Source organism: Heterodontus francisci, chromosome 15 (assembly GCF_036365525.1).
Source record: "Heterodontus francisci isolate sHetFra1 chromosome 15, sHetFra1.hap1, whole genome shotgun sequence".
Lineage (NCBI taxonomy): Eukaryota > Metazoa > Chordata > Chondrichthyes > Heterodontiformes > Heterodontidae > Heterodontus > Heterodontus francisci.
In genome coordinates, this window is record NC_090385.1 from 52,472,581 (window position 1) to 52,499,666 (window position 27,086).

The 27,086-nt window shown below is 42.3% G+C and overlaps 1 protein-coding gene across 8 annotated transcripts in view; it reads left to right on the forward strand.

Moving 5' to 3' along the window:
- The window catches only part of LOC137377652 (protein Shroom4-like), a 214,923-nt gene that overhangs the window by 156,453 nt on the left and 31,384 nt on the right, over positions 1 to 27,086 (forward strand). For all 8 annotated transcript variants that reach the window (XM_068047538.1, XM_068047539.1, XM_068047537.1 and 5 more), the window contains 2 exons: positions 1,269 to 2,732; positions 8,805 to 9,323. In XM_068047538.1, coding sequence (XP_067903639.1) covers positions 1,269 to 2,732; positions 8,805 to 9,323 — 1,983 coding nt within the window. The remainder of the gene's footprint in view (positions 1 to 1,268; positions 2,733 to 8,804; positions 9,324 to 27,086) is intronic.

The following is a 27,086-nucleotide window of genomic DNA, read 5'->3' on the forward strand; positions in this document are numbered from 1 at the left end:
TTCTCTCTCTCTCTCTCATTGGAAGTTCTCTCTCTCTTTTCTTGGAAGCTCTCTCTCTCTTTCTCCTTGGAAGTTCTCTCTCTCTCTCTCTCCCTCTCCTTGGAAGTTCTCTCTCTCTCTCTCTCTCTCCTTGGAAGTTCTCTCTCTCTCTCTCTCTCTCCCTCCTTGGAAGTTCGCTCTCTCTCTCCCTCCTTGAAGTGTTCTCTCTCTCTCTCTCTCTCTCTCTCTCTCTCTCTCTCTCTCTCTCTCTCTCTCTCTCTCTCTCTCTCTCCTTGGAAGTTCTCTCTCTCTCTCTCTCTCCCTCCTTGGAAGTTCTCTCTCTCTATCTCTCCTTGGAAGTTTTCTCTCTCTCTCTCTCTCTCTCTCCTTGGAAGTTCTCTCTCTCTCTCTCTCCTTGGAAGTTCTCTCTCTGTCTCCTTGGAAGTTCTCTCTCTCTCTCTCTCTCTCTCTCTCTCTCCCTCCTTGGATTTCTCTCTCTCTCTCTCCTTGGAAGTGTGTTCTCTCTCTCTCTCTCTCTCCTTGGAAGTTCTCTCCCTTTTTATACAGTTCAACCCAACTCAAAACCATTCAAAAGCGAAACCGATAGGAGGTCAACCTTTTGACCCCCATCATCTTTGTAAACAACTTCTCTAGGTGTCCAAAAGTTCTCTGTTGTTCATTGTGCTGGAAGTCAGGTGGTTTCCTGGTAAGGCTTGTTTTCCTCACAAAACCTCTCAAACTCCTTTTTAAAAAAAAAACATTTCCAGGGAGTATTTTTCAAAGGCCTTTCCATGATCCTCTCTGAACCGCAAAGATTAACATTTCTTCAATCCTTCAAAAATGAATCCTCAAAAAATATATTTAACAAAACACAGAGGCACTTTCGTAACACAGGTAATCTGGGGCTCCACTCGCCCCAGTTCCTAATTCATCTTCCAGCAGCCAACTAGTGCAAGGGAGTAAATAAGCCTTGTGGAAAAGAAAAATCTACCTCCAAAACCAAAGACAGCAACTCCAACCAACCAAATCATTAGTGAAATTAGACAGGACTTATCGCCTCTGCACACCATCTGCCCAACGAACCCTCAGGGACTAAGGCAAAGAAAATTGCTTCAACCTTGAATTAGAAATTTATACCCACATGGGCAGAGCCATATCAACAGATTACTGTGCGCTCATGCAAGTTAATTTCAACTGAAGTATACAAATAGTTTCACAAAATGTGTCTTTGTATGTAACCCTTAAGAAGTTAATTAATTAAATAAAATTAATGTTTTGGTGTCTTTCAGTGAGATGATGACACTGAGTGTAGGTAATGTGCAAGAAGCGCTTTCTGAAATGAATTCAAAAGAAAGCCTCAAAGATGAGTGGGACAAGCTGGCAAGGAAACCAAGAGGGGAAACATCTGCTTGGGAGAGGCCCAGCATAGCTACTACCCTGCCAGTGAATTACTCAGAGTATTCCCCACAGTACCCACAGAGAAAAGGGGTTACCTGCACATGTTCTACATGCCATGTTAGTTGTGGATCACTGGGTGTATCGAAGAAGTTTGAAGATGGGAAGGTTGCCCCACATGATTCAGAGATGAATAGGCATGAAGATTTACCTACCAACAAAAAGAAGAAAGGGCCCCCGCCGCAAAGACCACCACCACCAGATTGGGAGAAGTATAGGTTGCAGAAACTATCCCATCACGAGTTGCAGGATTTGAAAAAGTACCAATTCCGTAAACTATTGCAACATGAACTGGCAGATTTGGAAACCTACCAGTCCCGGAAACTGTCCCAACATGAACTGGCAGATTTGGAAACCTACCAGTCCCGGAAACTGTCCCAACAGGAACTGGCAGATTTGGAAAAGTACCAGTTCCGGAAACTGTCCCAACAGGAATTGCCGGATTTGGAAAAATTCCAGTCCTGGAAACCACCTCAACATGAATTGGCAAATTTGGAAAAGTACCAAGCCCAGAAACCACCTCAACACAAATTGCCAGATGTAGACATTAACCAGAACCAGAATCTGTCTCAACATGATTTGCGAGAATTACACAAATACCAGCTTCGGAAACTGTCCCTACATGAATTGCCGGATTTGGAAAAGTACCAGACCCGGAAACTGTCCCTACACGAATTGCCGGATTTGGAAAAGTACCAGACCCAGAAACTGTCTCTACATGAATTGCCAGATTTGGAAAAGTACCAGACCCGGAAACTGTCAGTACACGAATTGCCAGATTTGGAAAAGTACCAGACCCAGAAACTGTCTCTACATGAATTGCCAGATTTGGAAAAGTACCAGACCCGGAAACTGTCAGTACACGAATTGCCAGATTTGGAAAAGTACCAGTCCTGGAATCGGTCTCAAGATGAATTCCCACATTTGAATAAATATTGGTCACGGAGAGGTACTCAGCATGAATTAGATCCTGCATTGCTCTCGCAGCCCACAGCAATGAGCCAGAAAAGGTCAGAACAGATTTCTGATGGAGAACAATTGGTTTATTCAGATCTGTCTCCAAGTGCTGGGTTTGCAATGGACACTGCAACACGGTATTTTCATCCATCACAACTGTGTGCAGAGTACCTAATGGGCCTTGAATACAGATATCCAGGATATAATTTAATTGATCCAAGATGCTTGGTATCCTCCTCTGTCGTTCCTGTTTCAGGTGAACATATGATCTCTTCATTGTATAAGTCACAGAGACCAAAGATGAAATTGGTACCATCCCTGGAAAGTGACGTTGCATCAAGGTAATTGTATAAAAACTAATGTTGAATATTACTGAGAGTCTGTTTGAAACTGCTGTGAAAGTTTTGCCCCCAAATTAGAATATGATATTACATTTGCACCCTGTAACATTTGCCAGGCAGAAGGATGATCCTCGAGTGATTTACGCTCTGATACATATAGTAATTAACCTGCCTTTCCTAAGACAAGTTTTACTGTTTACTGTCCACTGTCCATCTCTTTTCAGTGGCAAGGCTAAAATTAGGAACTTGCATGAGGGTTGTGGCATAATTCTAATTCTATCATGTTTCCCTCCATAAGGAAAAATATTTTTCACTTGCTTTAAGAACCCATGAGTTAATTTTTTACAACTCCTTTCATTTCGAACAACTCTTTTTCAATAAGGCTATCGACTGAAAGTTGCGTATATATTTATGTTAATGGACCAAAGGTACGTTCCTCTTGCAGAACCTTCATAGATATCCAAACTTTGACTTTCATTTCCAGTGAAATTCAGACTGTGACCTTTCTCAATTCTGGTTTTCTCAGTTGGTTTAGGTCATAGTGATTTGACAGTTGACTGCCACAATTGATCTCAATGTCCCAAGCTAGAAAGAGGAAAAATCAGTCAGATACCCACTCCGGGTTGTTGATGGCTGCTGGAAAGTATTTGTAAATCGATGTCTGGTTAATAAAAAAAAAAGGACCCTGTTTTGGCTGTGGGAGCCTCCACATATGAATAGCCTGTCCGTGCATACAAACAATGTGCCAGTACCTATTTAACCATCCTCCAAGAGCCAGCTTCAGGTGGGAAGAAAATGGTTAGAAAGAAAGAGCATGCTCTTTTTACTTTCAAAGCCTGCTTCCTAGTTGAGTAGAGAATGCTGTTTATCAGGACATGGCAATTTTCACTTGTTGCCAATTGGCTTGAACCAGGACAATCAAAGGAATGTGGGAAGGACTCAGTATTCCAAAGACAGCAGCTTTTAATGTGTAACCTCTGACCTCCATTTCTGAGGAGGAAAAGTCCCATTGTGTGTGTCTGTAATGTGCAGTTCCTATTCCCAGTCACTGCTTGTAAAATATTTTGAAGAATATGAGGCACATTTAGGGGCTGTTCTGTACTGATGTAAGGCATTTTGTAATCTGTTCAGGGCCTCCTTATAATTAATTTACTGGGACTTTCCCTTTTCTAGAGTTTCCTCTCCTCTCCTGAAGGCACTGACTGCTGTTAGGGTATGGTTTTACAGGTGCCAACTGCACTGTGGTAACTTACGCAAATGGCCATTATTCATCTGTGAGCCTTATGCAGAGTGCTGGCAGGCTATTCAAGCATGGGTGGCGTAATTGCTGAACTTAATCCTGTCCACATATACAGTTTCTATCAGGAATCAGCAATTAGGAGTGAAACTCAGACTGGTTACTTACCCCTTGTTTTTTCCTGCTCCTATGGATGCTGAGGTTAACTGTAGCGTTCCAATAGCTTCCCTGGCAGAGATTAGCTAACTCGAACTCTTATGGACTGTTTGGCTCAGTGCCCACCACATGTGCACTGACTCATTCCGGGCTATCAAGAGACCTGAATTATATTGTTTCTAAATGATGCTGTGAAATAGAGAAATGTTTTAGCTGTTATGTAGCTGGGTATGTTGTCTTTTAAAATAACTGCCCCAACATGTGAAACCTCGAGGTAATGTGGCCCGTTTGATGTGATAATAGCACATAGTTTAAAGTGTGTTATTCTTGAATGTGGAGATTTCAGACAGATTGGGTAGTTTGTCTAAGCTCCCATTTAAATAAGAACTTTGTGATTGTATCATGGCACTCTCCTCTGGATAGCGATAAAGAATGAGCATTTAGGCATATTTCCAGGGCAAACCCATTAGACAGAATTCTTTCTGTTCGATAGAATGACATGTTAAAGTTATTTGGTTATTTTATTTTAGTTTTTTTTAGTTTGTTTCTATTGTGCCTACCTACTGTTTCTGTTTTTTTTAATGTTAGTGCTTGGAGTGCTTTGTGCTTTACAGTCTATTCACCCCCTCTCTGAACTAATGCTTTGTCTTTCAGCACACCATTAACATACTGTTTGCCTTTGTTCCGTGACCTTCCAGTCAGTTATTCTCTGTGACCCTCTGTCCTTTCAACACCTCTTTAGTTGCCTCTTGCCCCACCACCCGCTTTACTTGCTTAAAACCTTTTACATTTCTAATATCTGCCAGTTCTGATGAAGGGTCACTGACCTGAAATGTTAACTGCTTCTCCTTCCACAGATGCTGCCAGACCTGCTGAGTATTTCCAGCATTTCTTGTTTTTATTTCAGATTTTCAGCATCTGCAGTATTTTGCTTTTATGTTAAAGTTGCTAATGAGTTGAGCTTTATGCAGCATTGAAAAGTTTCAATAATATTGCTGCTAATGATCAGCGGGTAGGAGCATGGCCCACAGACTCTGTATTATCAGCTAGATTAATCCATTTAGTTCTTTGCCCCTTTGTGCCTACATTGCTCTTTACTTCCTCTCTTGTGTCAGCACCTGATCATATACTCTACTTGCTGTACTACATATCGATAGTTCTTGGATTGATGCTAGCAGTTTCATCAGGTAGAGACACTTGGGTCCGAATCTTGTTTTGTAGGGAGTGGAACCAATGTTGCCTATAGCAGGGAAACTTTGAAAGTTATCCTGGGAAACACTTGGGCAAGTTTGATTGCAGAGCTATAGAGCGGCATTGGCAGAAGCTAAGAAGAGACTTGCAGTCTCTCGCTGGAGAAAGCCAATGGCATAGAAAAAAACAGAATACATTTCTGAAATAAACAAACTGGACCAAGCATTGCTGTGGCTACTCTTTTCCTTTGTTTTGTGATACTAAGAAGTACAAAACCATATTACCAGACACCGAAGCTGATTGAAATGGCACTTGCAATAGAAGTTAAAATCAGCCGAGTTTCTTTCCCTTGATCATTATCCAGTGACTCCTGCTGAAAGTGTGTGCGTGTTATAGGATGAGGACAGAATTGGACTTGGCTCTGATATCCTCTGCAGTCAAACAATCTGGTCTCTCACAGGCAGATTGAATACTTGAGAATGATAAATGAGGGTTGCCAATGCCCATGGAATTATATCCCAGGGGTCATCATCATTGATTTGGGTGGGGAGCGGGGGAGAATTTAAAGGTAACACAAAGGGTTGGTACAGTAACAAAGCAACGACTCTCGCTGCTAACCTCTAAAAAAGCTATCCCAAAGATCTAACAATCTCTGTAGCACCAATGTCCCCTTTCCTGATGTCAGTTTAAATCTGGCACCAAGTCAAAAGGATCGCCAGGCATCCCAACCCACCAACACCCTCCCCCGCCACCCCCCTCTCCCCCCACCACCCACCCGTACCCCTGCAGCTGGGAGGCAGCCCGCATGCTTTTTCATGCCATGCTTCCTGTGCGGTGACAGGGCTACCTGTCGCACGGCTAATTGTGGCTGCGGCAGGAAGAGGCCCTTAATTGGGGGTTAATTACCCAGTTAAAGGCCTCAATTGGCGGCGGGGCAGGAAGGCCGTTCACTGCGGAATGGTGGCATGTCCACCTGATTACACCTCCAAACCCGCTGTGGGGGAGAGCATAAAATTTCACCCTAAGAGCAGGAGTTCTCCAGTTCAATTATTTCTAATTGATTACATTCTGGAGGGACCTCAACAGCAGACCCTCTGGAATAGTGTAGAATTACTGACAACACCTTCTGGATTTATGTCTTATACTGCATGTGTGCGGTCTCCAGAAGTTGCTGTCGGTTTCAGAGGAGTAATGACTGCAAATGTTGATGGTTTCACTGTCGTTACTCCTGTAAAATCTGGGCCAAAATAGAAAACCTTAGTTTCCATTTTATTTATAACAAACTGTTAGCTCCATGCCTGTCAGTGCCCCAAACAGCTTTACAAAAAGGAGGGTGTGGTGAAGGAAGAATAAATGTCACCAATCAAGAGTTAGGAAGACTTGGGAAGAGTTGAGAGGTGATAGAAGGTGTAGTTTGAGCAAGATGTTTTGATGAGGCTTTAGATAGTGTGGGACAAATATGGCAAAGTGACAAGGTTGAGTAAGAGAATCCCATGAGGAGTTTTTTTTAGTGGAGGGTTAGTTTGAACACAGAGTAGGCCAGAGTTGAAAGAATGGAGGATGTAAGCTGGAAAGTAAGGCTAAAAAAGGTTGCAGGTGCCAGTGTGGTAACGCCATGAAATGTCTAATAAATGAGGACAAGGAAGCACTTTTTCACATAAAGGGTCATGGAAATCTGGAATTATCTGCCCCAAAATGTTGTGAATGATGGGTCAATTGAAATTTTCAAGACTAAGATTGATGGGTTTTTTTTAGGTAGGACTATCGAGGGATATGAATCAAAGGTGGGTAAATGGAGTTGAGGTACAGATTAGCCATGATCTAATTAAATAGTGGAACAGGCTCAAGGAACTGAATGGCCTACTCCTGTTCCTTTGTTTCTGTGTGATTTTTTTTTTGCTGTCTAAGATATCTTGCATCTTTCGAGGTATATATTGAGCAATGTTGCATGAAGGTAGTATTCAGTCAGCAGGAGAGGTGAGGTCTGGGTAAGCAACTCAGTGATAGAGTACAACCATGAAAGACAGAAAGGAACTGTGTTTCCAGGGCTAGTTTAATGTTGAGTGCTCATGCAGGAGAAGTAACTTTGATGTTTTGACATTTTGAGGAGAGTAAAGTTTATAATCTCTCTTTGACTGATCATCGTGTTTGATATAAATTGAAAGGTAATTATTTCTGAGGATTTGTAACCCCGAATGTACTTTTACCCATTGAGTCTCCTAGTAGCTGAGAGTGACAAGAAACTTGGTCCCAGGTCTGTTGGTCCAGTTCTGAATCTGGTTCCCTGGAAGAGCATGAGACAGACCACTACAGTGACTGCCATTTTCCATTGATGGGCAAGGTTAGAGGGAGCTGCACCTGACTTGTGCTGTAGCTGACTTGTGAGCACTCAATGCTGATGTCATGTACCTAAAAGAAAAATATATAATTTGGCAGCTTGACAAATAGACAAAAAAAAGAAAATAATTGCCACCTTCCCCCACCTCTGTGTCCCACCCAGTTTCTGCTGCTAGTTCACGATGGGTAGGACCCATGGGCACTTATAGTCCTGTGGTACCTTGTTGGGTTGAGCCTAGACAGTATTAGCAGGCTATTCAACACTCCTTTGAGCAGATAAGATTAAAGAGAGATTTGTAGAGGTAGTCAAAATCATGACTAATTTTGATAGAGTAAATATGGGGAAAGTGATTCCAGTGACAGAAGGGTCAGTAACCAGAGGATACAAATTTAAGGTCATTGGCAAAAGCACAAGAAGTGACATGAGGGAAAAAAATTATACAGCAAGTTGTTATGATCTGGAATGCACTGCTGGACGAAACATTCAGTAATAACTTTCAAAAGGCAATTGGTTAAGTACTTGAAGGCAAAAAATCTGCAGGGCTAAGGGGAAAGAGAGGAGTGAGACTAATTGGATAACTCTTTCAAAGATCTGGCACAGACAAGATGGGCAAATGGCCGCCTCCTGTGCTGTATTATTCTATGATTATTGCTGACTCAATAGCGTTTCACTCAGCGTCCACAGACGTCCATCTTCCAACACTGGTACTAGGCCACGATTAGGAGAAGCAATCCTAGCTACTTTCCCCGCCCCCCCCACCCCACCCCACCCCACCATTTGTCCTCACCCCCTGCTACAACCCATGGGCATTAGGGCCAATTGTAGTATCAGTGACCCAGCTGAGATCAATGAATTCAATGCACACAATGGACCGAACCTGAAACCTTTCAGCTTGTATGACTCACTGACACACTTTGAGGAGCTCTGGAATCCTAATTTTAAATGTGCATTAAATAGAATGTGTCCGAACCAGTGGCTAATGAGTCTCTTTGTGAGGCAGGTGACATTCCATTGGTGATTTCCATGATCTCACCACACAGAGTTTTATTGTATATGTCTGGTGCTGTTAATCTTTCAGTTGCATGTCAGCAGCTGAATTCAGAGATCGCTAGTGGGTAGCATCATCTAGTATTAATTTCTGTTTCCTTAGAAATCAAAAATTAATAGATCCAGTGGGGAAGCTGACATCCAGAGGAGGAAGAAACTGGCCCTTTGAAGGAGACCGACTCCATCTCCCATGCAACGTGCCATCTACAAAGAATGAGGTGGATCTGGGCTGTCAGAGATGTGGGGAGTCGTACTTCAGTATTATCAGCAGACAGGACGAGAAGTGGGAAGATTCTGAGATTTACATAAAACCTCTCACCAAACCACAAAGAAACACCATCAAAAGCCCTTCGCAGGATCCTGGTGAGGGGATTGAGACTGTGAGGTGCTGTTCAGATGTGAAGAGTAGACCTCCCACTGAGCTGACTTCGGAGGAGCTGGTGAGAGACATTGCAGGGAAAGATCAGTCTCTGGCAGACATTCTGGATCCTAACTCGAAGATGAAGAGCGCTGTGGACCTGATGAGTGGGATCTTTCCAGAAAGCAAAGAGGAACTTTCACGGGCACGTGAGCGCAAGAAACGGAATCCACTACAGCTGAGCCTGAATGTTAACCAGGAGAAGTAAGTTTCTTATTGATCTTACAGATTCCCATGTATTGTTATTTGAACTTAAGATACAGGTCCAATCCCCAGTCTGTGCTGAGTTAGCTGATCTCACTCTAGGCAGCAATTGCAGCACAACAATTGGTTACAGAAGGAAAGAAAAACAAGCAAGGTTCCTGCTCCTGATTATTGTCCAGTGAGCTAGCAAGCCAGCAAAGTAAGTGTGTGCTTATAGATATTTGGTGAGCACAGGTTTAGGTTCGGCTATGATTCTCCTCTCACGGTAAAATGGTCATCCACAGAAAAAATAGCCACTCAGGCAAGGTACCAGAGTGATGCTGGCACCTGGGAAACCACACTTCAGCAAGAGGCTGGTAAAATTGGTAAGACAATGCTGGCAATAGGATGATGTATTGTTTTCCCGCCTCTGCCATACTTATGGTCTAATTTAGAGCGGAATTATGAGCAGCTTTGCAATGCAAATTTTATTTAACCACAGTTATATTCCACATGGTGTCTCTTTAATCCAATTCCAGATGTGCACTATAGCTGTTACAAAATGCTTCCATACATATAAATGGATGATATGGTTAACCAGGAACAGATGTGGATGCTTCTCAATATTGTAAGTTGAGGTGTATTTGGGCACTGGAACAGATGTAGTCAGCTTATAATTGAACTTTCAACTTCCTGGAAGTATTTAAATATTTATTAACTGCCCCCAAGCCTCCTTCTCACAGAACATCACACAAATGCTTACCAGTCTCCTTCTCTATTGTCGGTATCTCTTCCCCAGCACCATTAGCCCTGCCAGACATTGACTAGGTTGCATTTATCATTAAATATCTTCAACACTTTTAGTACTACAGAATGACTACAATTCACTTTCACTTGGCAACTGACTTCAAACTGTTTCTTTGGCAGGATAAATAGGATTAGGGTTCTGCTCCTAGGCTGCAGTCAATGTTATTCAAAAACCAATTGACAGGAGGTGCACAAGAATGGGGTTGGGGTGGGGAGGGGACTGATTTTCTACTCTACAGATATAGTAGCAGAGCACCTACCTTGCCCAAATGGAATAAAGCTTAAGAGTGAAGTTTTGTCCCTCCACTCCTAAGGTACCTCTGCCTAACCTTGTCCAGATAAAATTCCATACACAATTTGCAACAAGCAAGAATTAATTTGACAAACTTCTCATTATAAAGTCCCTTTATCCATGTCGGAACCTTGTGTGTTAGCTGTGACTCAGTTGGTAGCACACTCGCTTCTGAGTCAGAAAGTTGTGGATTCAAATACTTGAGCACAGCAATCTAGGTTGACACTCCAATGCAGTATTGAGGGAGTGCTGTACTGTCAGAGGTGCCGCCTTTCAGATAAAATGTTAAACTAGGGCCTTGTCTCCCTTCTCAGTTGGATGTAAAAGATCCCATGACACTATTTTGAAGAAGCGCAGGAGAGTTATCCCTGGTGGCCTGGTCAGTATTTATCCCTCAATCTTTTTCACAGAAACAAATTGTCTTATTATTATCATATTGCTGTTTGCTCAAATTGGCTGCCTTGTTTCCTACTTACACCAGTGATTACACATGTACCTGATTGGCTGTGAAGTGCTTTGAGACATCTGGTAGTCATGAAAGGCTCTATATAAATACAGTTTGTCAATGGATGACCTATGAAATTCTCGAATGTCTGTCTTGAATTTGTAAAAAGGATAGCACAGTGAATTCTGACTCACTTTTGTGAAGTTAATAGAATTTGATTTATTTTTAGGTGGGTATTTTTTTTATTCGGGGGATTGTAGGCATCGCTAGCTCGGCCAGCATTTATTGCCCATCCTTAATTGCCCTTGAGAAGGTGGTGGTGAGCTGTCTTCTTGAACTGCTGCAGTCCTTGGGGTGTATGTACACCAACTGTGCGAAGGCACTTCTCAAACAAGGTCCATATCTGTGTGTCCTAGCCCCAAGGCTTGATTTGAAATCCATTCTGAATAACGTCTTTCATTAATGTGTTGATGTAATTATGTATCATTCTTGCCAACCAGAAGACTGCTTGAGGGATTTGGTGTTGTATTGGCTCAGCACAATGACCGTTTTTAGACCCGTTGGGGTGGTTAGGTTTGAATCCAAAATACCATCAAAGTGCAAAAGTCCATTCAAGGTCTCTGCTGCTCATTATCATATAAAATATTTGTATCTAAACAGAATTTACTAAATTTGTCTTGGGATCACTAAGCACACCGGAGAGGAACAGTGACCACGTTTCCCATATTATTCAGCACATGACCAACCTGAAAATCAAATGTAAGAAATCCAGTTACAGCTGGTTGGATGTTATGAAACACACACATTTTATACTGATTGAAGGCAAATAAACAAACACCAGCATGGTGCCAGAGACCTGGCAGCATTGGAAAATAGCATCAACCAGTTGCCAGGAAACTTCTACACACTTTACTGCCAAGAGTTAATTTGTTCACTAAAAACTCATCACCCCTGAGAAAACAGTGCAGCAATTGCACCTAAAAATCATCAGTATTGTATTCCATCTGAATCAAGAGCAGATTACATCCAATCATGGAGATGCTGGAGACAATTATCAGTCTAGTATATGGAACTTCTCTTGGTTAGGTACTGCTCAGCTGAAAATTCCTGACGCGGTTAAGCTGACGACTATTGCTCATACATTTCTATTGTTGGTTGGCACCAGCTAACCTTTAATTATCACAAAGGGAGTATAATTCAAACCAAAGTGCATCGATCTCCCTCAGCAAGCATGGGTGTCCTTCAAAGCCAGAAATCTGAAAAGATTTCTCAAAATTAGCTTGGCTTTACATTTTCGATCATGGACCTAAATGATGAGGACTTCCATATATATCATTTAAGAATTTGACTGGGATGCAGCTTCAAGATATAATTATCAGTATAGGATATTCCATTTCAGCCTGTTCTCAGCACCATGGATTTACACAAAATGCCTGTCCATGTTCAGGGCATTACTCAGGATGCAGCATCTCCATAATTATCCTTACCTAGATATCTGACTCCTCCAAGCCCCATGCTTGACATCTGAAAGCACAGTTGTGATACAGTCCAAAGAGTATAAATTTAGAAGCAAAATACTGCGGATGCTGGTATTCTGAAATAAAAACAGAAAGTGCTAGAAAAACTCAGCAGGTCTGGCAGCATCTGTGGAGAGAGAAGCAGAGTTAACATTTCAGGTCAGTGACCTTTCTTCAGAACTGGGATTGGTTGGCACCAGTTTGGAGTTCTGATGAAGGGTCACTGACCTGAAATGTTAACTCTGCTTCTCTCTCCACAGATGTTGCCGGACCTGCTGAGTTTTTCCAGCACTTTCTGTTTCTGTTTTTATTGTCATAAATTTAGCGTCAGTTACAGGAAGATCCAGCTACAATCTTCAGGAGCTAATACTTTGAGGGGAATTGTTCCGTATAGCCCAGCAGAAGGTTTTCCTACCTTCAGATTTGTTTATGGTGCTGGAGGATCTAAACTCCTCTTTCTATATAAATATAAGTTGTGGTTGTTGCCTGGTCCTCCTCCCACCTCGTCCATCCCCTTCCCCCCTCCCCTTTCCCCCTTCCCATCCCTCCCACCTTCTCCCCTCCCCCGCCCTCTGGTGGGGGAGTGGAGTGTGTGGTCTGGGGGGGGGGAAACAAGGGGGCGGTGGACAGGGTGCACCCCCTTCACCCCACCCACTCACTTCTCCCCTTCTCCCCCACCCTCCACCCCCTCCCCAATACCCCCTCCCCAGTCTGTCCACCCCCAGTCCGACCACCCCCGTCCGTCCATCTCCTCCCCCTCCTCCTTCCCCCCCCCCGCCCCTCCGCCCTCCCCGTCCCCTTCCCCGTCCTCCTCCGCCCCTCCCCCTCCTCCCCCCCCCTCCTCCGTCCCTCCCCGCCCCCTCCTCCGTCCCTCCCCGCCCCCTCCTCCACCCCTCCCCCCGTGAAGTGTAAGAGAATACATTTTGATAGGAAAACGAAGAATGGGAATGTATACTCAATAGAAAGATGTTGAAAGGTGAGGATAAATAAGACCAATTGGTTTTACAAATAGGCGCATAGAGTGCAAAATTAAGGAAGTAATACACTGGTACAAAATTTTGATTATGCTGTAGTTAGAGTACTGTGCTCAGTTTTGGGAGCCCCAATATAGAAAAGGTATTAAACCCATAGCATAGATTCACAGGACATGCCAGAAATTGGAAGCTACAGTTAGGGGAGACTTGAGGTACTGGGACAGTTTGCACTGGAACAGAGAAAGCATTTAAATTTAAGTTATGGAAGACATTGATAGTGAATAGGGACAGACTATTCACTCCAGTTGGGGGAGTTGGTGATAAAGGGTCATTAATTTAAAATAGTTACTAAGGAAGTGAGGAGAGAGGTTGGAAGTAATTTCTTCAGAGGATTGTTGAAGTATGGGATGTTTTACCCCAGGCAATGGTTCAAGCATAGGCTATTGCATCTTTTAGGAGAAAACTGTATAAATATTTGAAGCTGAGTAAGATACAGGACTATGGGGAGAGTGTGGGAAATGGGATTTGTTTTGGATTGCTCTAGCAAAGAGCTGGTACGGGTATGATAAGCTAAAATGGTCTCCTGTGCTGTAATACCTGACCATGTCAGCGGAATCTGCTGAGTTAGTCATCTCCCCACATAGCCTCCCCTTTCCTAACCAGTAAGGAATGACTGGGCCTCAGACCTTTAAGTACACATGTTGGTCATTAAAGAAATGTACTACAGAGCATTCTGCCACTTTAACATGTTACAGGGTAGAGAGTTGATGCAGGTGAACGGGGTTCAGAGCAACCAATCAGGACGATATACACCAGTCAACTTGACACATCAGCTGTTTGGAACTTAAGGCAGTAAGGCTACCTTGGAATACTTCCAGACCATAATACAGGACAAATTGGCATGTTATGGTTGGACACCACAACATAGTTCATTGTATTAGCTTGGGGCAGAAGGAAGATCAGCTCATACTCACTTTGCTAGCAACCATTTCAACTAGCATGCTGGTGTTTGGATCACTACTCTCTCAGCTCTCCATTTGGCTAAGATAAACAGCGTATTGCCAAAGATACTCCATTATCTTGCTTATTATCCTACTATATGGAAAATCCACTCATAGTTCAGGATATTTCCAGAACTGAAGAAGTTGTACGATAGACCTATATGCCTCTCCAACAAACAGTTGCTGCCTTTTTTCTGTTTGTGGATAGGGACAATACAAGTTTCCTCTATTTCTACTGATCCCTCTGGTAGTTTGAAAATATGAGTGAGAGGGATGGGGAAATTCGAGAAGGTTGTTGTTGGGCATCTCTTCAGAACAGTGTAGAAGTTGATTTGATCATTGGGCAGGTAGAAGCCCAGGAGCAGACTGTTTTCAGCCCTTTTGGCCACTGAAGCTGGAAGGAATTCTTTGGTCTCCTCTGCAGACTCATTACTGGAATTCAGTTCCATAGACAACAGGAACTCTCAAACACCTTGTCTTGAGGTCATTCTTCATGTTTGAGCGTTGACAGGCTAGTCGACTGCTGAAGGAATCACAGTTTAGCCCAATCCTGACCACATGTATGCATTTCCAGCAGAGATTGCTGAACTGTAACCATAAGCAGGAACTCTGGCTGAGTTCCTCATTGTTTTTTCCCTTATCTGAGGATTGGGGGTGAGACATAGTAGCAGTGCTGAAGTCAATACCACTACCTCTACTGAGATCAGCTAGGTTAGCACAGCTACTGGAATTTGAACTCCGGATCTTGCTCCTGTGAATGGTACAGCCACACACCAGATAAACTTGCTGCCTTCTTTATTTTTTCCTTTTGTGTGCACGTATTGTGTAAGAACAGAAGGGGCCTAAATCATTTGCAGGACATACCACTACTCTTGCCAGAAATATCATGAGAAAGTTATTAGCAAAGCCTACGGCCCCCATAGAGGCTGTTTTGCATCCTGGGGATATGTTTCCTTGGTAATATTTAACAAGTGGCTAACAAAGTTATTCCCTGCATTTTGAAAAAAACGTTCTCAGCGAGGCATTTTTTGGACTCTGAACTGATGTCTGGTTTCCTGCTTAATTCACCCTGTGTCAGAACACACAGATGTGAGCCATCCAGGCAGAACATACCAGTGGGCAAAAAGTTGTCTGCAAACAACTACAGCACCAATTGGAGCACCACAGTTAGTCTCAGAACATTTGGGCTGGAGAGGGGGAATATCGTTTAGGTTTACTACTTTGAGTAGACCTCTGGATGTAGACATCGGGTGAAGATTGAATTGGGATCAGCTATAATGTTTTCCATGGTCAAATTGCCCACCGAGACTCACTGTATTGAGTTGTATATAAACAGTGGCTTCTTGAGTGCTGTACCAGAATACATAGCTGTTGATGCCAGTGGTTAGATGCGAAGCAATTCACCTTTATACTGCAGAACAGGTGCCTCTACCCTAACCTCAAAGGAGAAGCCTAAGCTGTACCCCAGCACCATTTGCATTTTTTGTGTTTGCCATTTTTGGTACCTCTGAGTGAGCCTGACAATGTGCCACTTGTTGCTGAATTATGGGCAGTATTGTGTTTTGAAGCTGTGCCAAGTAAAAGAAGGGTAAGGCTGCCTGTATTCATTTAAATTAGTTTTTTTGCAGCTGGCACAGAGAGAACTGTAGCCTGTAATTGAAATTCCTGTACCTGTAGTTGATACCACCAATGCACTGTCAACATGTCCCCTACATATCAGTCTCTCATAAGTCAATTTCAGCCTGGTAAGTGAAAATGCTGGTCTTTTAAATCATCTGCACTTTACAGCAAAATCATATTGATGTAATCAAGGTTGAGTACTTAATATGCCGTTGATTTTTTTTTGTTGGTCCATCCCCAAATAGTGTTCTGTGGATGTATTTTAAACTATTGGTACGGCAATGCATATAGAATTCAAAGCAAAACTGTCAGTCATGTTAACTGTCTGTCAGCTGCAAGTGATTGCCTGAATAGGAGGTAATAACAATGAGCACTTGTAACTTTGCTGAAGAAGGCGTATAAATATAAATAGTATGTGCTGATGCACGGAGTGCATTGTAAACAGAGTGTAAAATTTGGGAATTGGGTGAGAGTGGAAATATGGTGCAGAGGAGAAAGAAAGTGCTGCTTTTTGCCTCCAATATTTGTAGTGGTTCATGTAAGCTTGAGGCAGTTAGTATTTAATTTTTTTGTCTAGTGTTATAGTCCTTTGTGCATGTTATTGTGTAGAAAAAGCTTAAAAACAAACTTATAACAGGACTAAAAAGTAGATATAATTCTAAACTAAGATATGGCAGAGCAGGTTGTGTGCGTGGACTGCAGTGTGCAGGAGTTTATGGACAGCTGGCGTGATTTATGATGTCAACCCCTTATAGGGACTAAACCAAATAAGGAGTACATCCCTATGAATCTCCTATAATTAAGTTCAAATCAGACAAACTCTTATAAACAATTATTTGGGTCCAAAGGATTGAACTAGTTTTCCCTCAAAGAAAGAAAACTAACACGAGAATATTACCATCTTTTAGATAGCCTATTTTTTAAAATAATTATGGCTAAGTCATAAATATCCCAGATATTATAAGGGTCTGGGAAACTCTCTTCAATATGTATCTCTCCACTTAAACAGACACAGAGAAGGGGTTCTTGTAGTTGTATACAGAATGTTACATGAGACGATTTATTAACTTTTATATATTTATTAAAGAATTTAACATGCAATATACTCTTAAGTGGATACGTATACTACAGTTTCAAAGATTACTAAGAAATGTAAAACATAATCTTATTTCTAAAATAGAATCCAAAAGTTCAACCTTGATGATGTTACAGCAAAATATCTTAGAATATCCATCAAAATTCAAAGTAAACTGTTACCTTAAATTCCCCGAGCAAGCCTCCCGGCTAATGAGAGAAAACACTCTCGGTTAAGAGCAGAATTCTCTTGTCATGCAGTCAGCCGTTCTTACCATAGGTTGAGAAGCACTGATGAGGAATTTCAATACCCCTGATTTTTTGATTCAAAACTCTCACGTTTATACTGTTTCTAATCTATTAACTCATCTTTTGGAATGTAGGTGTTACCTTTCTGTGTGTGTTTTTCCCACTTTCGTTATCCATTTATGGTAATATCATTAGCTACTTATTCCCAATTAATTATCTGCTGAGAATTCTCTCTCATGAAGTTGTGAGCTTTTATCTGGTCAAAATATTTGTAGTGTTTTATAGTAACACTAAAACTTAACTTTATAAATGTGTTTTATACTTAAAAGATTTTTAATTTAATTTTGCAGGAACTGTTTTTTCCTTTTTGGGTTAAATTGGGTTTACGTGGCATCTGTTTTTGTAGGAATCATTCCATTTTGTGATTGATCATCTGTGATGGTTCTTTGATGGTATCTTGTACCATCTCCTTAGGTCAGTCTGTCTATATCATTAACATTATCAACTAATTAGGATTATAGTTATCAGTACAGACCATGTATAGCCTGTCTGATTTAACTTAAAAGGTGTTTCTGGTACACATTCCATTGTAACAGGGATGCTCATGGATTTTTAACTCTGCCTTTAAAGGGAATTTCAGTGAGTCTTGAAAACTGACCATTTATTCAATCTTTAATTCTAAAAGGTATAATGTATTAATTATATCTAAATTCTACCCTATTAAGCCTATTACACTTATATTTCATCACACAGCAAGACTGTCACGGCGAACACATCCACAGTAGATTCTCCACCTCGAATCTCTCCAACTGAGTCATTGGGCTGGAGTGTGAGTTGGAGACACTCTGACACACAGGAGAGGGAAAACTATCTGGACAGCTTCAAATCCCGGTCATCTCTCAGAGGGAGTACAGGTTCATAACAGGGTTGGTGTGACCGATAGTGCAAGAGTAAGGGGAACCCAGGTGCAATGGAGAATGAGGATCCACAGAAACTGATCGTATTCAACATGTACAATGTACATGCTATCTGTGAGAATAAGGATAAAGACTATTGAAAGGACAGCCAGAATACACCAAGGCATCTTGAAGCATTAGGCTGTCCAAAGTCGGGGAAGGAGGAGGTGGGGAAGCATAATGTGGGAGTTGTAGGAGATTTAATAGTTAGGGTGACAGCCAGCATCCTTTTGTAAACCGGATCGAGAGCCCTACATGGTGTGTTGCCTTCCTGGTGCCAAGGTCAGGGGCATCTCGAATCGGCTTGAAGGGAGGGTGAGGATCCTGTCGTCGTGATCCATTGCTGAAAGCAACAACATATGGAAGTGTAGGCGGGAGTCCTGTTTGGAGAATACTAGGAGCTAATTTAAAGAATAGATCCTCAAGGTTATAATCTCTGGATTATTACCTGAGCCATGTGAAAATTGCTGTAGGGATATGCAAATTAGGGAAGTAGGCACGTGGCTGAAGGAGTAGTGTGGGGGGAAAAAAGGGATTGCATTTCATGGGACAGTGGCACCAGTACTGGGAGAAAAAAGAACAATACTGGGGAGACGATGGCATAGCGGTAATGTCACTGGACTAGTAATTTACAGCAGCTGGTGGAATTTAAATTCAATTAATTAATCTGGAATTGAAAGCTAGTCTCAGTAATGGTGCTATGAAACTATCATCGATTATAGTATAAACCCATCTGGTTCACTAATGCCCTTTAGGGAAGGAAATCTGCTGTCCTTACCTGGTCTGGTCTACATGTGACTCCAGACCTACAGCAATGTGGTTGACTCTTAACTGCCCTCTGAAATGGCCTAACAAGCCACTCAGTTCAAGGGCAATTAGGGATGGGCAACAAATGCCGGCCTTGCCAGCAACGCCCACATCCCCATAGAAAAAAAAAATTGGGACGGGCTCTACCTGAATTGGACTAGGACCAGGGTCCTAGCAGAAAGGATAAATAGGGCAATCACAAGGACTTTAAACCAGAAAATGGGAGGGCTCAGATGGGACAAAAAGTACAAATAATCATTTGAAAACAAACAGTGAGGAAGGGAGTAGAGTAGGAGTCACAAATTGTGCTTCTGGTAAAGGGAAAACTAAAGGATGTAAAGTATTTCAACCAGAAGACAGAAGTAAGAACGGTTTGAGCAAAACATTAGAGCACAAGGGCAGGTTAAATTGTGTGGCCTATAAAAGCGTTATTTATACAAATGCAAGGAACAAATTGAATGAATCACAGGCAAATTTAACTTGGACGATATGACATGGTAGCATTACTCAGACATGGCTGCAAGACCGTCAGGACTGGAAACTAAATGTACCATAAGAACTAGGAGCAGGAGAAGGCAATTCAGCCCCTCGAGCCTGCTCCGCCATTCAATACGATCATGGCTGATCTCATCTTGGCCTCAACTCCACTTTCCTGCCCGTTCTCCATAACCCTTCAACCCATTACTAATTAAAAAGCTGTCTCTCTCCTCCATAAATTTACTCAATGTCCTGACATCCACCGCACTCTGGGGTAGTGAATTCCACACTCCCGACCCTTTGAGAGAAGTAATTTCTCCTCATCTCTGTTTTAAATCTGCTACCCCTTATCCTAAAACTATGATCTCTCGTTCTAGATTGCCCCACAAGAGGAAACATCCTCTCTACGTCTACTTTGTCAATCCCCTTAATCATCTTGTATAGCTCAATTAGATCTCCTCTCATTCTTCTAAACTCCAGAGAGTAAAGGCCTAAACTGCTCAATCTCTCTTCATAAGACAAGCCCCCCCATCTCTGGAATCAATCTAGTGAACCTCCTCTGAACTGCCTCCAATACAACTACATCCTTTCTCAAGTAAGGGGACCAAAACTGTATGCAATACTCCAGGTGCGGTCTCACCAATGCCTTGTACAGTTGCAGCAACACTTCCCTACTTTTATACCCTATTCCTTTAGCAATAAATGCCAAAATTCAATTTGCCTTCCTTATCATCTGCTGTACCTGCAAACTAGTTTTCTGTGATTCATGCACGAGAACACCCAGATCCCTCTGCACCGAAGCACTCTGAAGTTTCTCTCCATTTAGATGATAATTTGCCTTTCTATTCTTCTGACCAAAATGGATAACCTCACACTTATCCACGTTAAAATCCATCTGCCAAATTTTGGCCCATTTATCTAATGTCCATTTGTAGATTTCTTATTTCTTTATTGCAACTTACTGTCCCACCTATTTTACTGTCATCTGCAAATTTGGCTATAGTATCTTCTATCCCTGCATCCAAGTCATTTATATAGATTGTAAATAGTTGGGGCCCAAGGACCGAACCCTGTGGCACCCCACGAGTTACATTTTGCCAACCAGAAAAGACCCATTTATCCCGACTCTCTGTTTTCTGTTGGTTAGTTAATTCCCTGTCCAAGCCAATAAATTGCCCCTAACCCCATGTGAACTTACCTTGTGTATTAACCTTTTGTGCGGCACCTTATCAAATGCCTTCTGGAAGTCCAGATAAACTACATCTACAGGATCCCCATTATCCACTTTGTTTGTTACAGCTTCGAAGAACTCTAGCAAATTAATCAAACACGATTTACCCTTCATAAAACCATGCTGACTCTGATGGATTGCGTTTTGACTTTCTAAATGTCCTGTTATTACTTCCTTAATAATGGATCCTAACAATTTCCCAATGGCAGATGTTAAACTAACTGGTCTATAGTTTCCCACTTTCTGCCTCCCTCCCTTTTTGAATAAGGGCATTATATTAGCTTTTTTCCAATCCACTGGTATCTTTCCCGTATCCAGAGAATTTTGGAATATTATAACCAATGGATCCACTATCTCCACTGTCACTTCCTTTAAGACCCTAGGATGTAGGCCATCAGCCCTGGGAACTTGTCTGCCTTCAACCCCAATAGTTTGTTCAGTACTTTTTCCCTCGTGATGATTGTTCTAAATTCCTTCCTTTCTATAACCTCTGCATTACCTGGTACTATTGGGATGGTACTAGTGTCCTCCACCATGAAAACTGAAGCAAAATACTGATTTAGTGTCTCTGCCATTTCTGTGTTACCTTCTAATAACTCCCCAGTCTCATCCTCCAATGGACCAACATTCACTTTAGCTACTCTCTTCCCTTTTATATACTTATAGAAGCTTTTGGTATCCGTTTTTATATTTTGCGTTAGTTTTCTTTCATAATTTACCTTTGCTCTTTTTATTACTTTGTTGATCTTTAAAAGTTTCCCAATCTTACAGCCTGCCACTGGCCTTTGCAATATGGTATGCCCTAGTTTTTGACTTTATGTTATCCTTAACTTCCTTGCTTAGCCATGGATGTTTTTTCCCCCTTCCTAGAATCTTTCTTCCTCTCTGGAATATATTTTAGTTAGGATAAATTGAATATCTCCTTAAACATCTGCCACTGCTCGTTAACTGTCCTACCTTGTAGTCTTCCTGCCCAGTCCACTAGGGCCAAATCTGTCCTCATGCCTGTATAATTTCCTTTGTTTAACTCCAGAATGCTCGTGTGGGACTCCAGCTTCTCGCCCTCAAACTGAATTTGAAATTCTAGCATGCTATGATCACTTTCCCCTCGAGGATCCTTAACAATGAGATCATTTATTAATCCCACCTCATTACACAACACCAAATCTAGAATAGCCTGCTCCCTGGTTGGTTCCACAACATATTGCTCCAAAAAACAATCTCTAATACCAGACTGAGGTGTATGGAATATGGTAGAGGTGGAGCAGTAGCCTTATTGATTACGGATGAAATCACTTCAATGATAAGAGAGGATTAGAGAGAGCTGATCAGGCAGTGGAGACTTCATGGGTAGAATTAAGAAATAGTATAAGAAATTAGACTGTAGTAGGAGTTGCCTTTAGGCCCTCTAGGACCTCTGGTAGCAGCTATGAAGCAATAGATTGTATAAATGCAGAGATTAGACAAGCATGTAGTAAAGGCAATGGTTTTAATGGGGTCTTTAACTTGCATATAGATTAGGATAAGCAGACACTCACATGTCAGAAAGGTAGTAAATTTCTTGAATTGTGTTCAGGATAGTTTTCTGCAGCAATATGGCCCACAACCAATAAGGGGAGAACAGCCAACTGATTCGTGAACATTTATTTTATAACAATCATAATATGATCAAGTTCAAGGTGGCATTTGAAATAAGACAGAGACTATCCACAGGAAACTGGGTAAATCTATTAATGGGTAAAACAACAGATGATTAATGGGAGGTGTTCAAAAAATATTTTGATGTGATACAGAACAAATTTATACCCCTAAGGGGCAAGAGCTCTACTTGCCAAAAAAACAGCCACAGGTGACTGAAGAGGTAAGAAATAATATAAAAATAAAAGGAAAAGCATCCAAAAATCAAAAAATAGCATAGATCTTGGTAAATGGGAGAGATGCAAAGAACTGTAAAGGGTGACAAAACAGATGGGAAGACTTACAAAAAGGGAGTATAAAAAGATATTTGCAAGGGATATCAAAATCAACACAAATTTTTACAATTAGGAGGACGAGGGTGGTTATGAGCAATGTAGGCCCCCTTGGAAACTGATAACAGTGAGGTGTCCAATGAAAGTAAGGAAAATGTGGATATATTTTATAATTACCTTCATCAATTTTTACAGTAGAGGAAGAGCTTAGCATACCAGACATTCCAAGGAAACTACCACTGAATCAAGGATAGGGACTTGCCAAAATTAATGTAAGCAAAATAAGCTGGCACAGTCATGATGGGCCGAATGGCCTCCTTCCGTGCTGTAAATTTCTATTACGAGTATTAAAATAATATTGAATAGTGACAAATCCCTAGGACCAGATGGTTTCTATCCCAAGGTTTTAAAGAAAGTAGATGAGAACATTGCAGATGCCCTAAGTATAATCTTCTAAGTTCTCTCAATTCAGGAACCATTCCTTTTGATTGGAAAATTGCTATTTAGGAGGGTGAAAGAGGGAAACCAAGGAATTATAGACCAATGAGCCTAACATCTGTTGTTGGGAAATTGCCAGAGTCTATAATTAAGGATAGAGTGACTGAACACCTTGAAAATTTTTAGCTGATCATAAAACAGCCAGACGCACCTGATTGAATTTTTTGAAGAGGTGACTAAAGTAGTGGACAGGGGAATGTCTATGGATATAAGGACTTCTAGAAGGCATGTGATAAAGTCCCCCATTAGCGACTGTTAGCTAAGTTCATGGTATTGGACAGATTATTGACCAAATTGGCTAAATGGCAGGAGACAGAATAGGGATAATATGCAGAGGACTAGAATAGAATAGAATATGGGAACATATACAATAGAGAGAAACAATTTCTGCTGGTTGGGTAGTAACACTCTTACACAAATGACAATTGATGCTCGACCAATTGTTAATTTTAAATCTGAGATTGATTTTTGGTAACCAAAGTTATTAAGGGATTATGGGGCAATGGTGGATATGTAGAATTAGATGACAGGTCAACCATGATCTCATTGAATGGTGGAACAAGCTTGAGGAGGTAAATGGCCTACCCCTGTTCTTATGTTTCCTATGCTAAAATGAACTGAAGGGAATAACTTGTAGAGAGAATCGGGATATAGTTCGAATCACTGAATCATGGCTACATATAAAACAGGATTGCCAACTAAATATTGTGGTATGTAACACGTTTAGGGAGGAGGGGAGGTGGATGAGAAGATAACATAATGGAAGTGGAAAAAATATGTGTATCTAGCAGGAACATAGATACAGAATCCATATGAATTGAGTTAAAAGATAAGGTATCTATCACCTAATTGGGGTATATTGTATACCACCAAAGAGTGTAAGGGAATTGGAGGAAGAAATATGTAGGCAAATCTACAGAGTGAGGAGCAGACATGGAATAATCATGGGAGATTTTAACTACCCCCAAATAAATGAGCAGGAAGAAGTGGTGAAAGTAGCCAAGGGAATTGAGTTTTTACAGTGTATACTGGAATCCTTTCTCACTCAGTATTTAAAAAGTCAAACAAGAAAAGAATCACTGCTGGATCTTGGCAATAAACCAGAACAGATAGAAGTAAGAATAGGACAGCATCTTCGTAGTAACGATCACAACATAATAAAGTTCAAAGTTAGGATTAGAAGTGACGTGAACAGAACAAAGACTAAGGTAATAGATTGGCAAGGAGCAAATTATGAGGAAATGGGAGTAGAATTAAAAAAGGTAAAGAGAGAGGAAATCCCAAGAAGTAAAAAGACAGAAAAAAAAGGGAGAACTTTGAAGGCTGCAATTTTTGGCTCCGTATTGCTGGCCATGCTGCCGGCCACTTCAGTCCTTTCCCGTGTGGTGCTACATGCTGGGCAGGGCATTGGTGCAGGCATGCTGTATGTGCACCAGTAGCATGAGGAGAGCTGTGTTTGTGACATCCAACAGTTGTTCCAGCTGATTTGATGCATGTTTCACAAACTTTGCACATGTCCACTGAGCTCTTGTGCTAATCACTCACAGCTAAACGTGTTCAGCAGCACAAGGAAGCCCCCACTATAGCGTTATTTACCGTCCTGGCATCGGAGGAGGTGGGGCCGCTGGTGGGAGGCATTCTATGTGGGAGTGTCTTTGTCCAGCGGGGATTTGGCGTGGATGCTGTCCTGTACAATAGGTTGTTAAGTCGATTCATCGACTCCTGGGCCCCGTGTAATTTCTGCGGCCCCTAAGGAGTCAGTGTTTCACATTTATATAGAATGTGTGAAGTTGCAGCCCCTGTTTGACTATCTGAGTGGGCTGCTCCTCAGGTTCTGGCTGCACTTCAATCCCATAATCCTGATCATTGGCTACCCAGTGTGGAGGGGAGCAGGCAGATTGGAGGATCTCCTTGTGGGATTGCTCTGGGGCCTGGCCAAAGTGGCCATCAACAGGTCCAGGCAGCAGGTGGTCAAAGGGGTCATTTGGTGCAATTGCCTGCTTTTCTTCCACAGCTACATCTGCACCTGGGTGACCCTGGAGAGGAAGCACGCAGTGTCCTCCAGCACACTTGAGGCCTTCTGTGACCGGTGGGCGCTGGGGGGGATTGGAGTGCATCGTGACCCCTGGGAAAGTTACTTTAATTTGAATCATTTAGTCTCCTTTAAAGTTTTTTTTTTGTTACCATATATTACTGATTTCCCTTCAGTAAGGTCACTTAGTCCCTCCATTCAAGTTTTCAATAGGTTCAAAAGAGATATAAATAAAGACATTTAAAATAGGTATAGTGTTATTTAAAGGGCCAGGCATCCAACTTGCAGGTGAGGTGCTTTGACTTATCACTCCTGTGGCTTGTTTTTGGAGGTTTTGTGGTGAGCTGCTGCATACATTCAGGGAGGTCAGAGGATTGAGTGACCCAACCCTGTATGAGGTATTGGGGGTTGTAGTTACGGTGCCTCGGGGTCTGCTACATGACCAAAAAATGGGGCAGAGGCTGCGGAGAGAGGAAGCTCTGCGGAGGAAGGACGGCTCTGCACAGAAGGTCCTATCTAACATGGATTTTTCAAGAGCACTTCTTTTACCTCGACCGAACCAGGAGCAGTGCCGAAGGTGACTCAGGTTCAACAAGAAGGCGGTCACAGAACTATGGCACTTCTTTCAACTTGACCTGGAACCTTACACCTGGGCGAGAATGGCGCTTGTCAGTGTCCATAATGGTCATTGTGGCATTCAATTTCTGTGCGTCCAGATCTTTCCAGGTGGGAGCAGGCGACATATTCAACAGCACCCAGTATGCCATCCATTGATGCATCTGGAAGGTGATGGAGGTCACTGATGCCAGGTGAGGTGATTACATTATTTTCTCCCTCAGCAGGGAGAAGAAGGATGAGAGGTCTTTTAGCTTTGCCAGGATAGTGGTCTTCCTGATGGTGCAGGGCACCATCGACTACATGCATGTGGCTCCTTGGGGGTCCCCCATATCAACAGGGAGCGGTATAGGAATCACAAGGGCTACCACTCAAATGATGTGCAGTTGGTGAGTGACCAAGCACAGTACATGATGTTGGTGAATGTTCGCTATCCTGGCAGTATCCATGATTCCTTCATTCTGTGACAGTGTGCTGTTCCCGCCATCTTCTCACCTCCATGGAAAATCAGAGAGCAACTGCATAGGGACAAAGGCCATCTCCATACGTAAGGCTTATGAGTCATCTCCCCCACCTGACCACACGAGAGCAATACGCATTTGATGAGAGCTATTGAGCTAAAGGCCTGCTACCCGACCCAAACCCGACGACGTGTCGGGTTCGGGTTGGGTCGCACTTGTGGGTCCAGCGTTCGGGGTCGGGCAGGGCTGGATCGGGTTGGACACGCTCTATCACCACCTCAGGTAAGTGACTTGAATGTTAATTTACTTTTTGGACTTTAAAGGTGGTTTTGTTAGTTATTTTAAGCTCGTGCAGGTAAGGAACAAAGTGAAAAATGGAAGGTAAGTTAACTGATGGTCGGGTCTGGTGCAGGAAAAAATGGAAGGGCTCGAGGTCGGATGGGACTCTGTCGGGCTTGGGTCGGGTCTCATTTGCAGACCCAAGCAGGCCTTTATATTGAGCCACCAGGAACTTCATTGAGCAGACCACTGCATGCTGAAGCAACTGTTCCGATACCTGGACCGCTTGATGGGAGCCCTCCAGTACACGCCGGAGGAAGTTTCCCAGTTCATGACCATCTGCTGTGTCCTCCATAACACCAAGAATCCAGAGGCTATGTCAAGAGGAGGAATAGGAAAAGGCAGGGAGGAGGCATACTGGATCACCTTCTTCCCGAATGGGCTATCCGAGAGTTCTGTTCAGACTCTGGTTCCCAAAG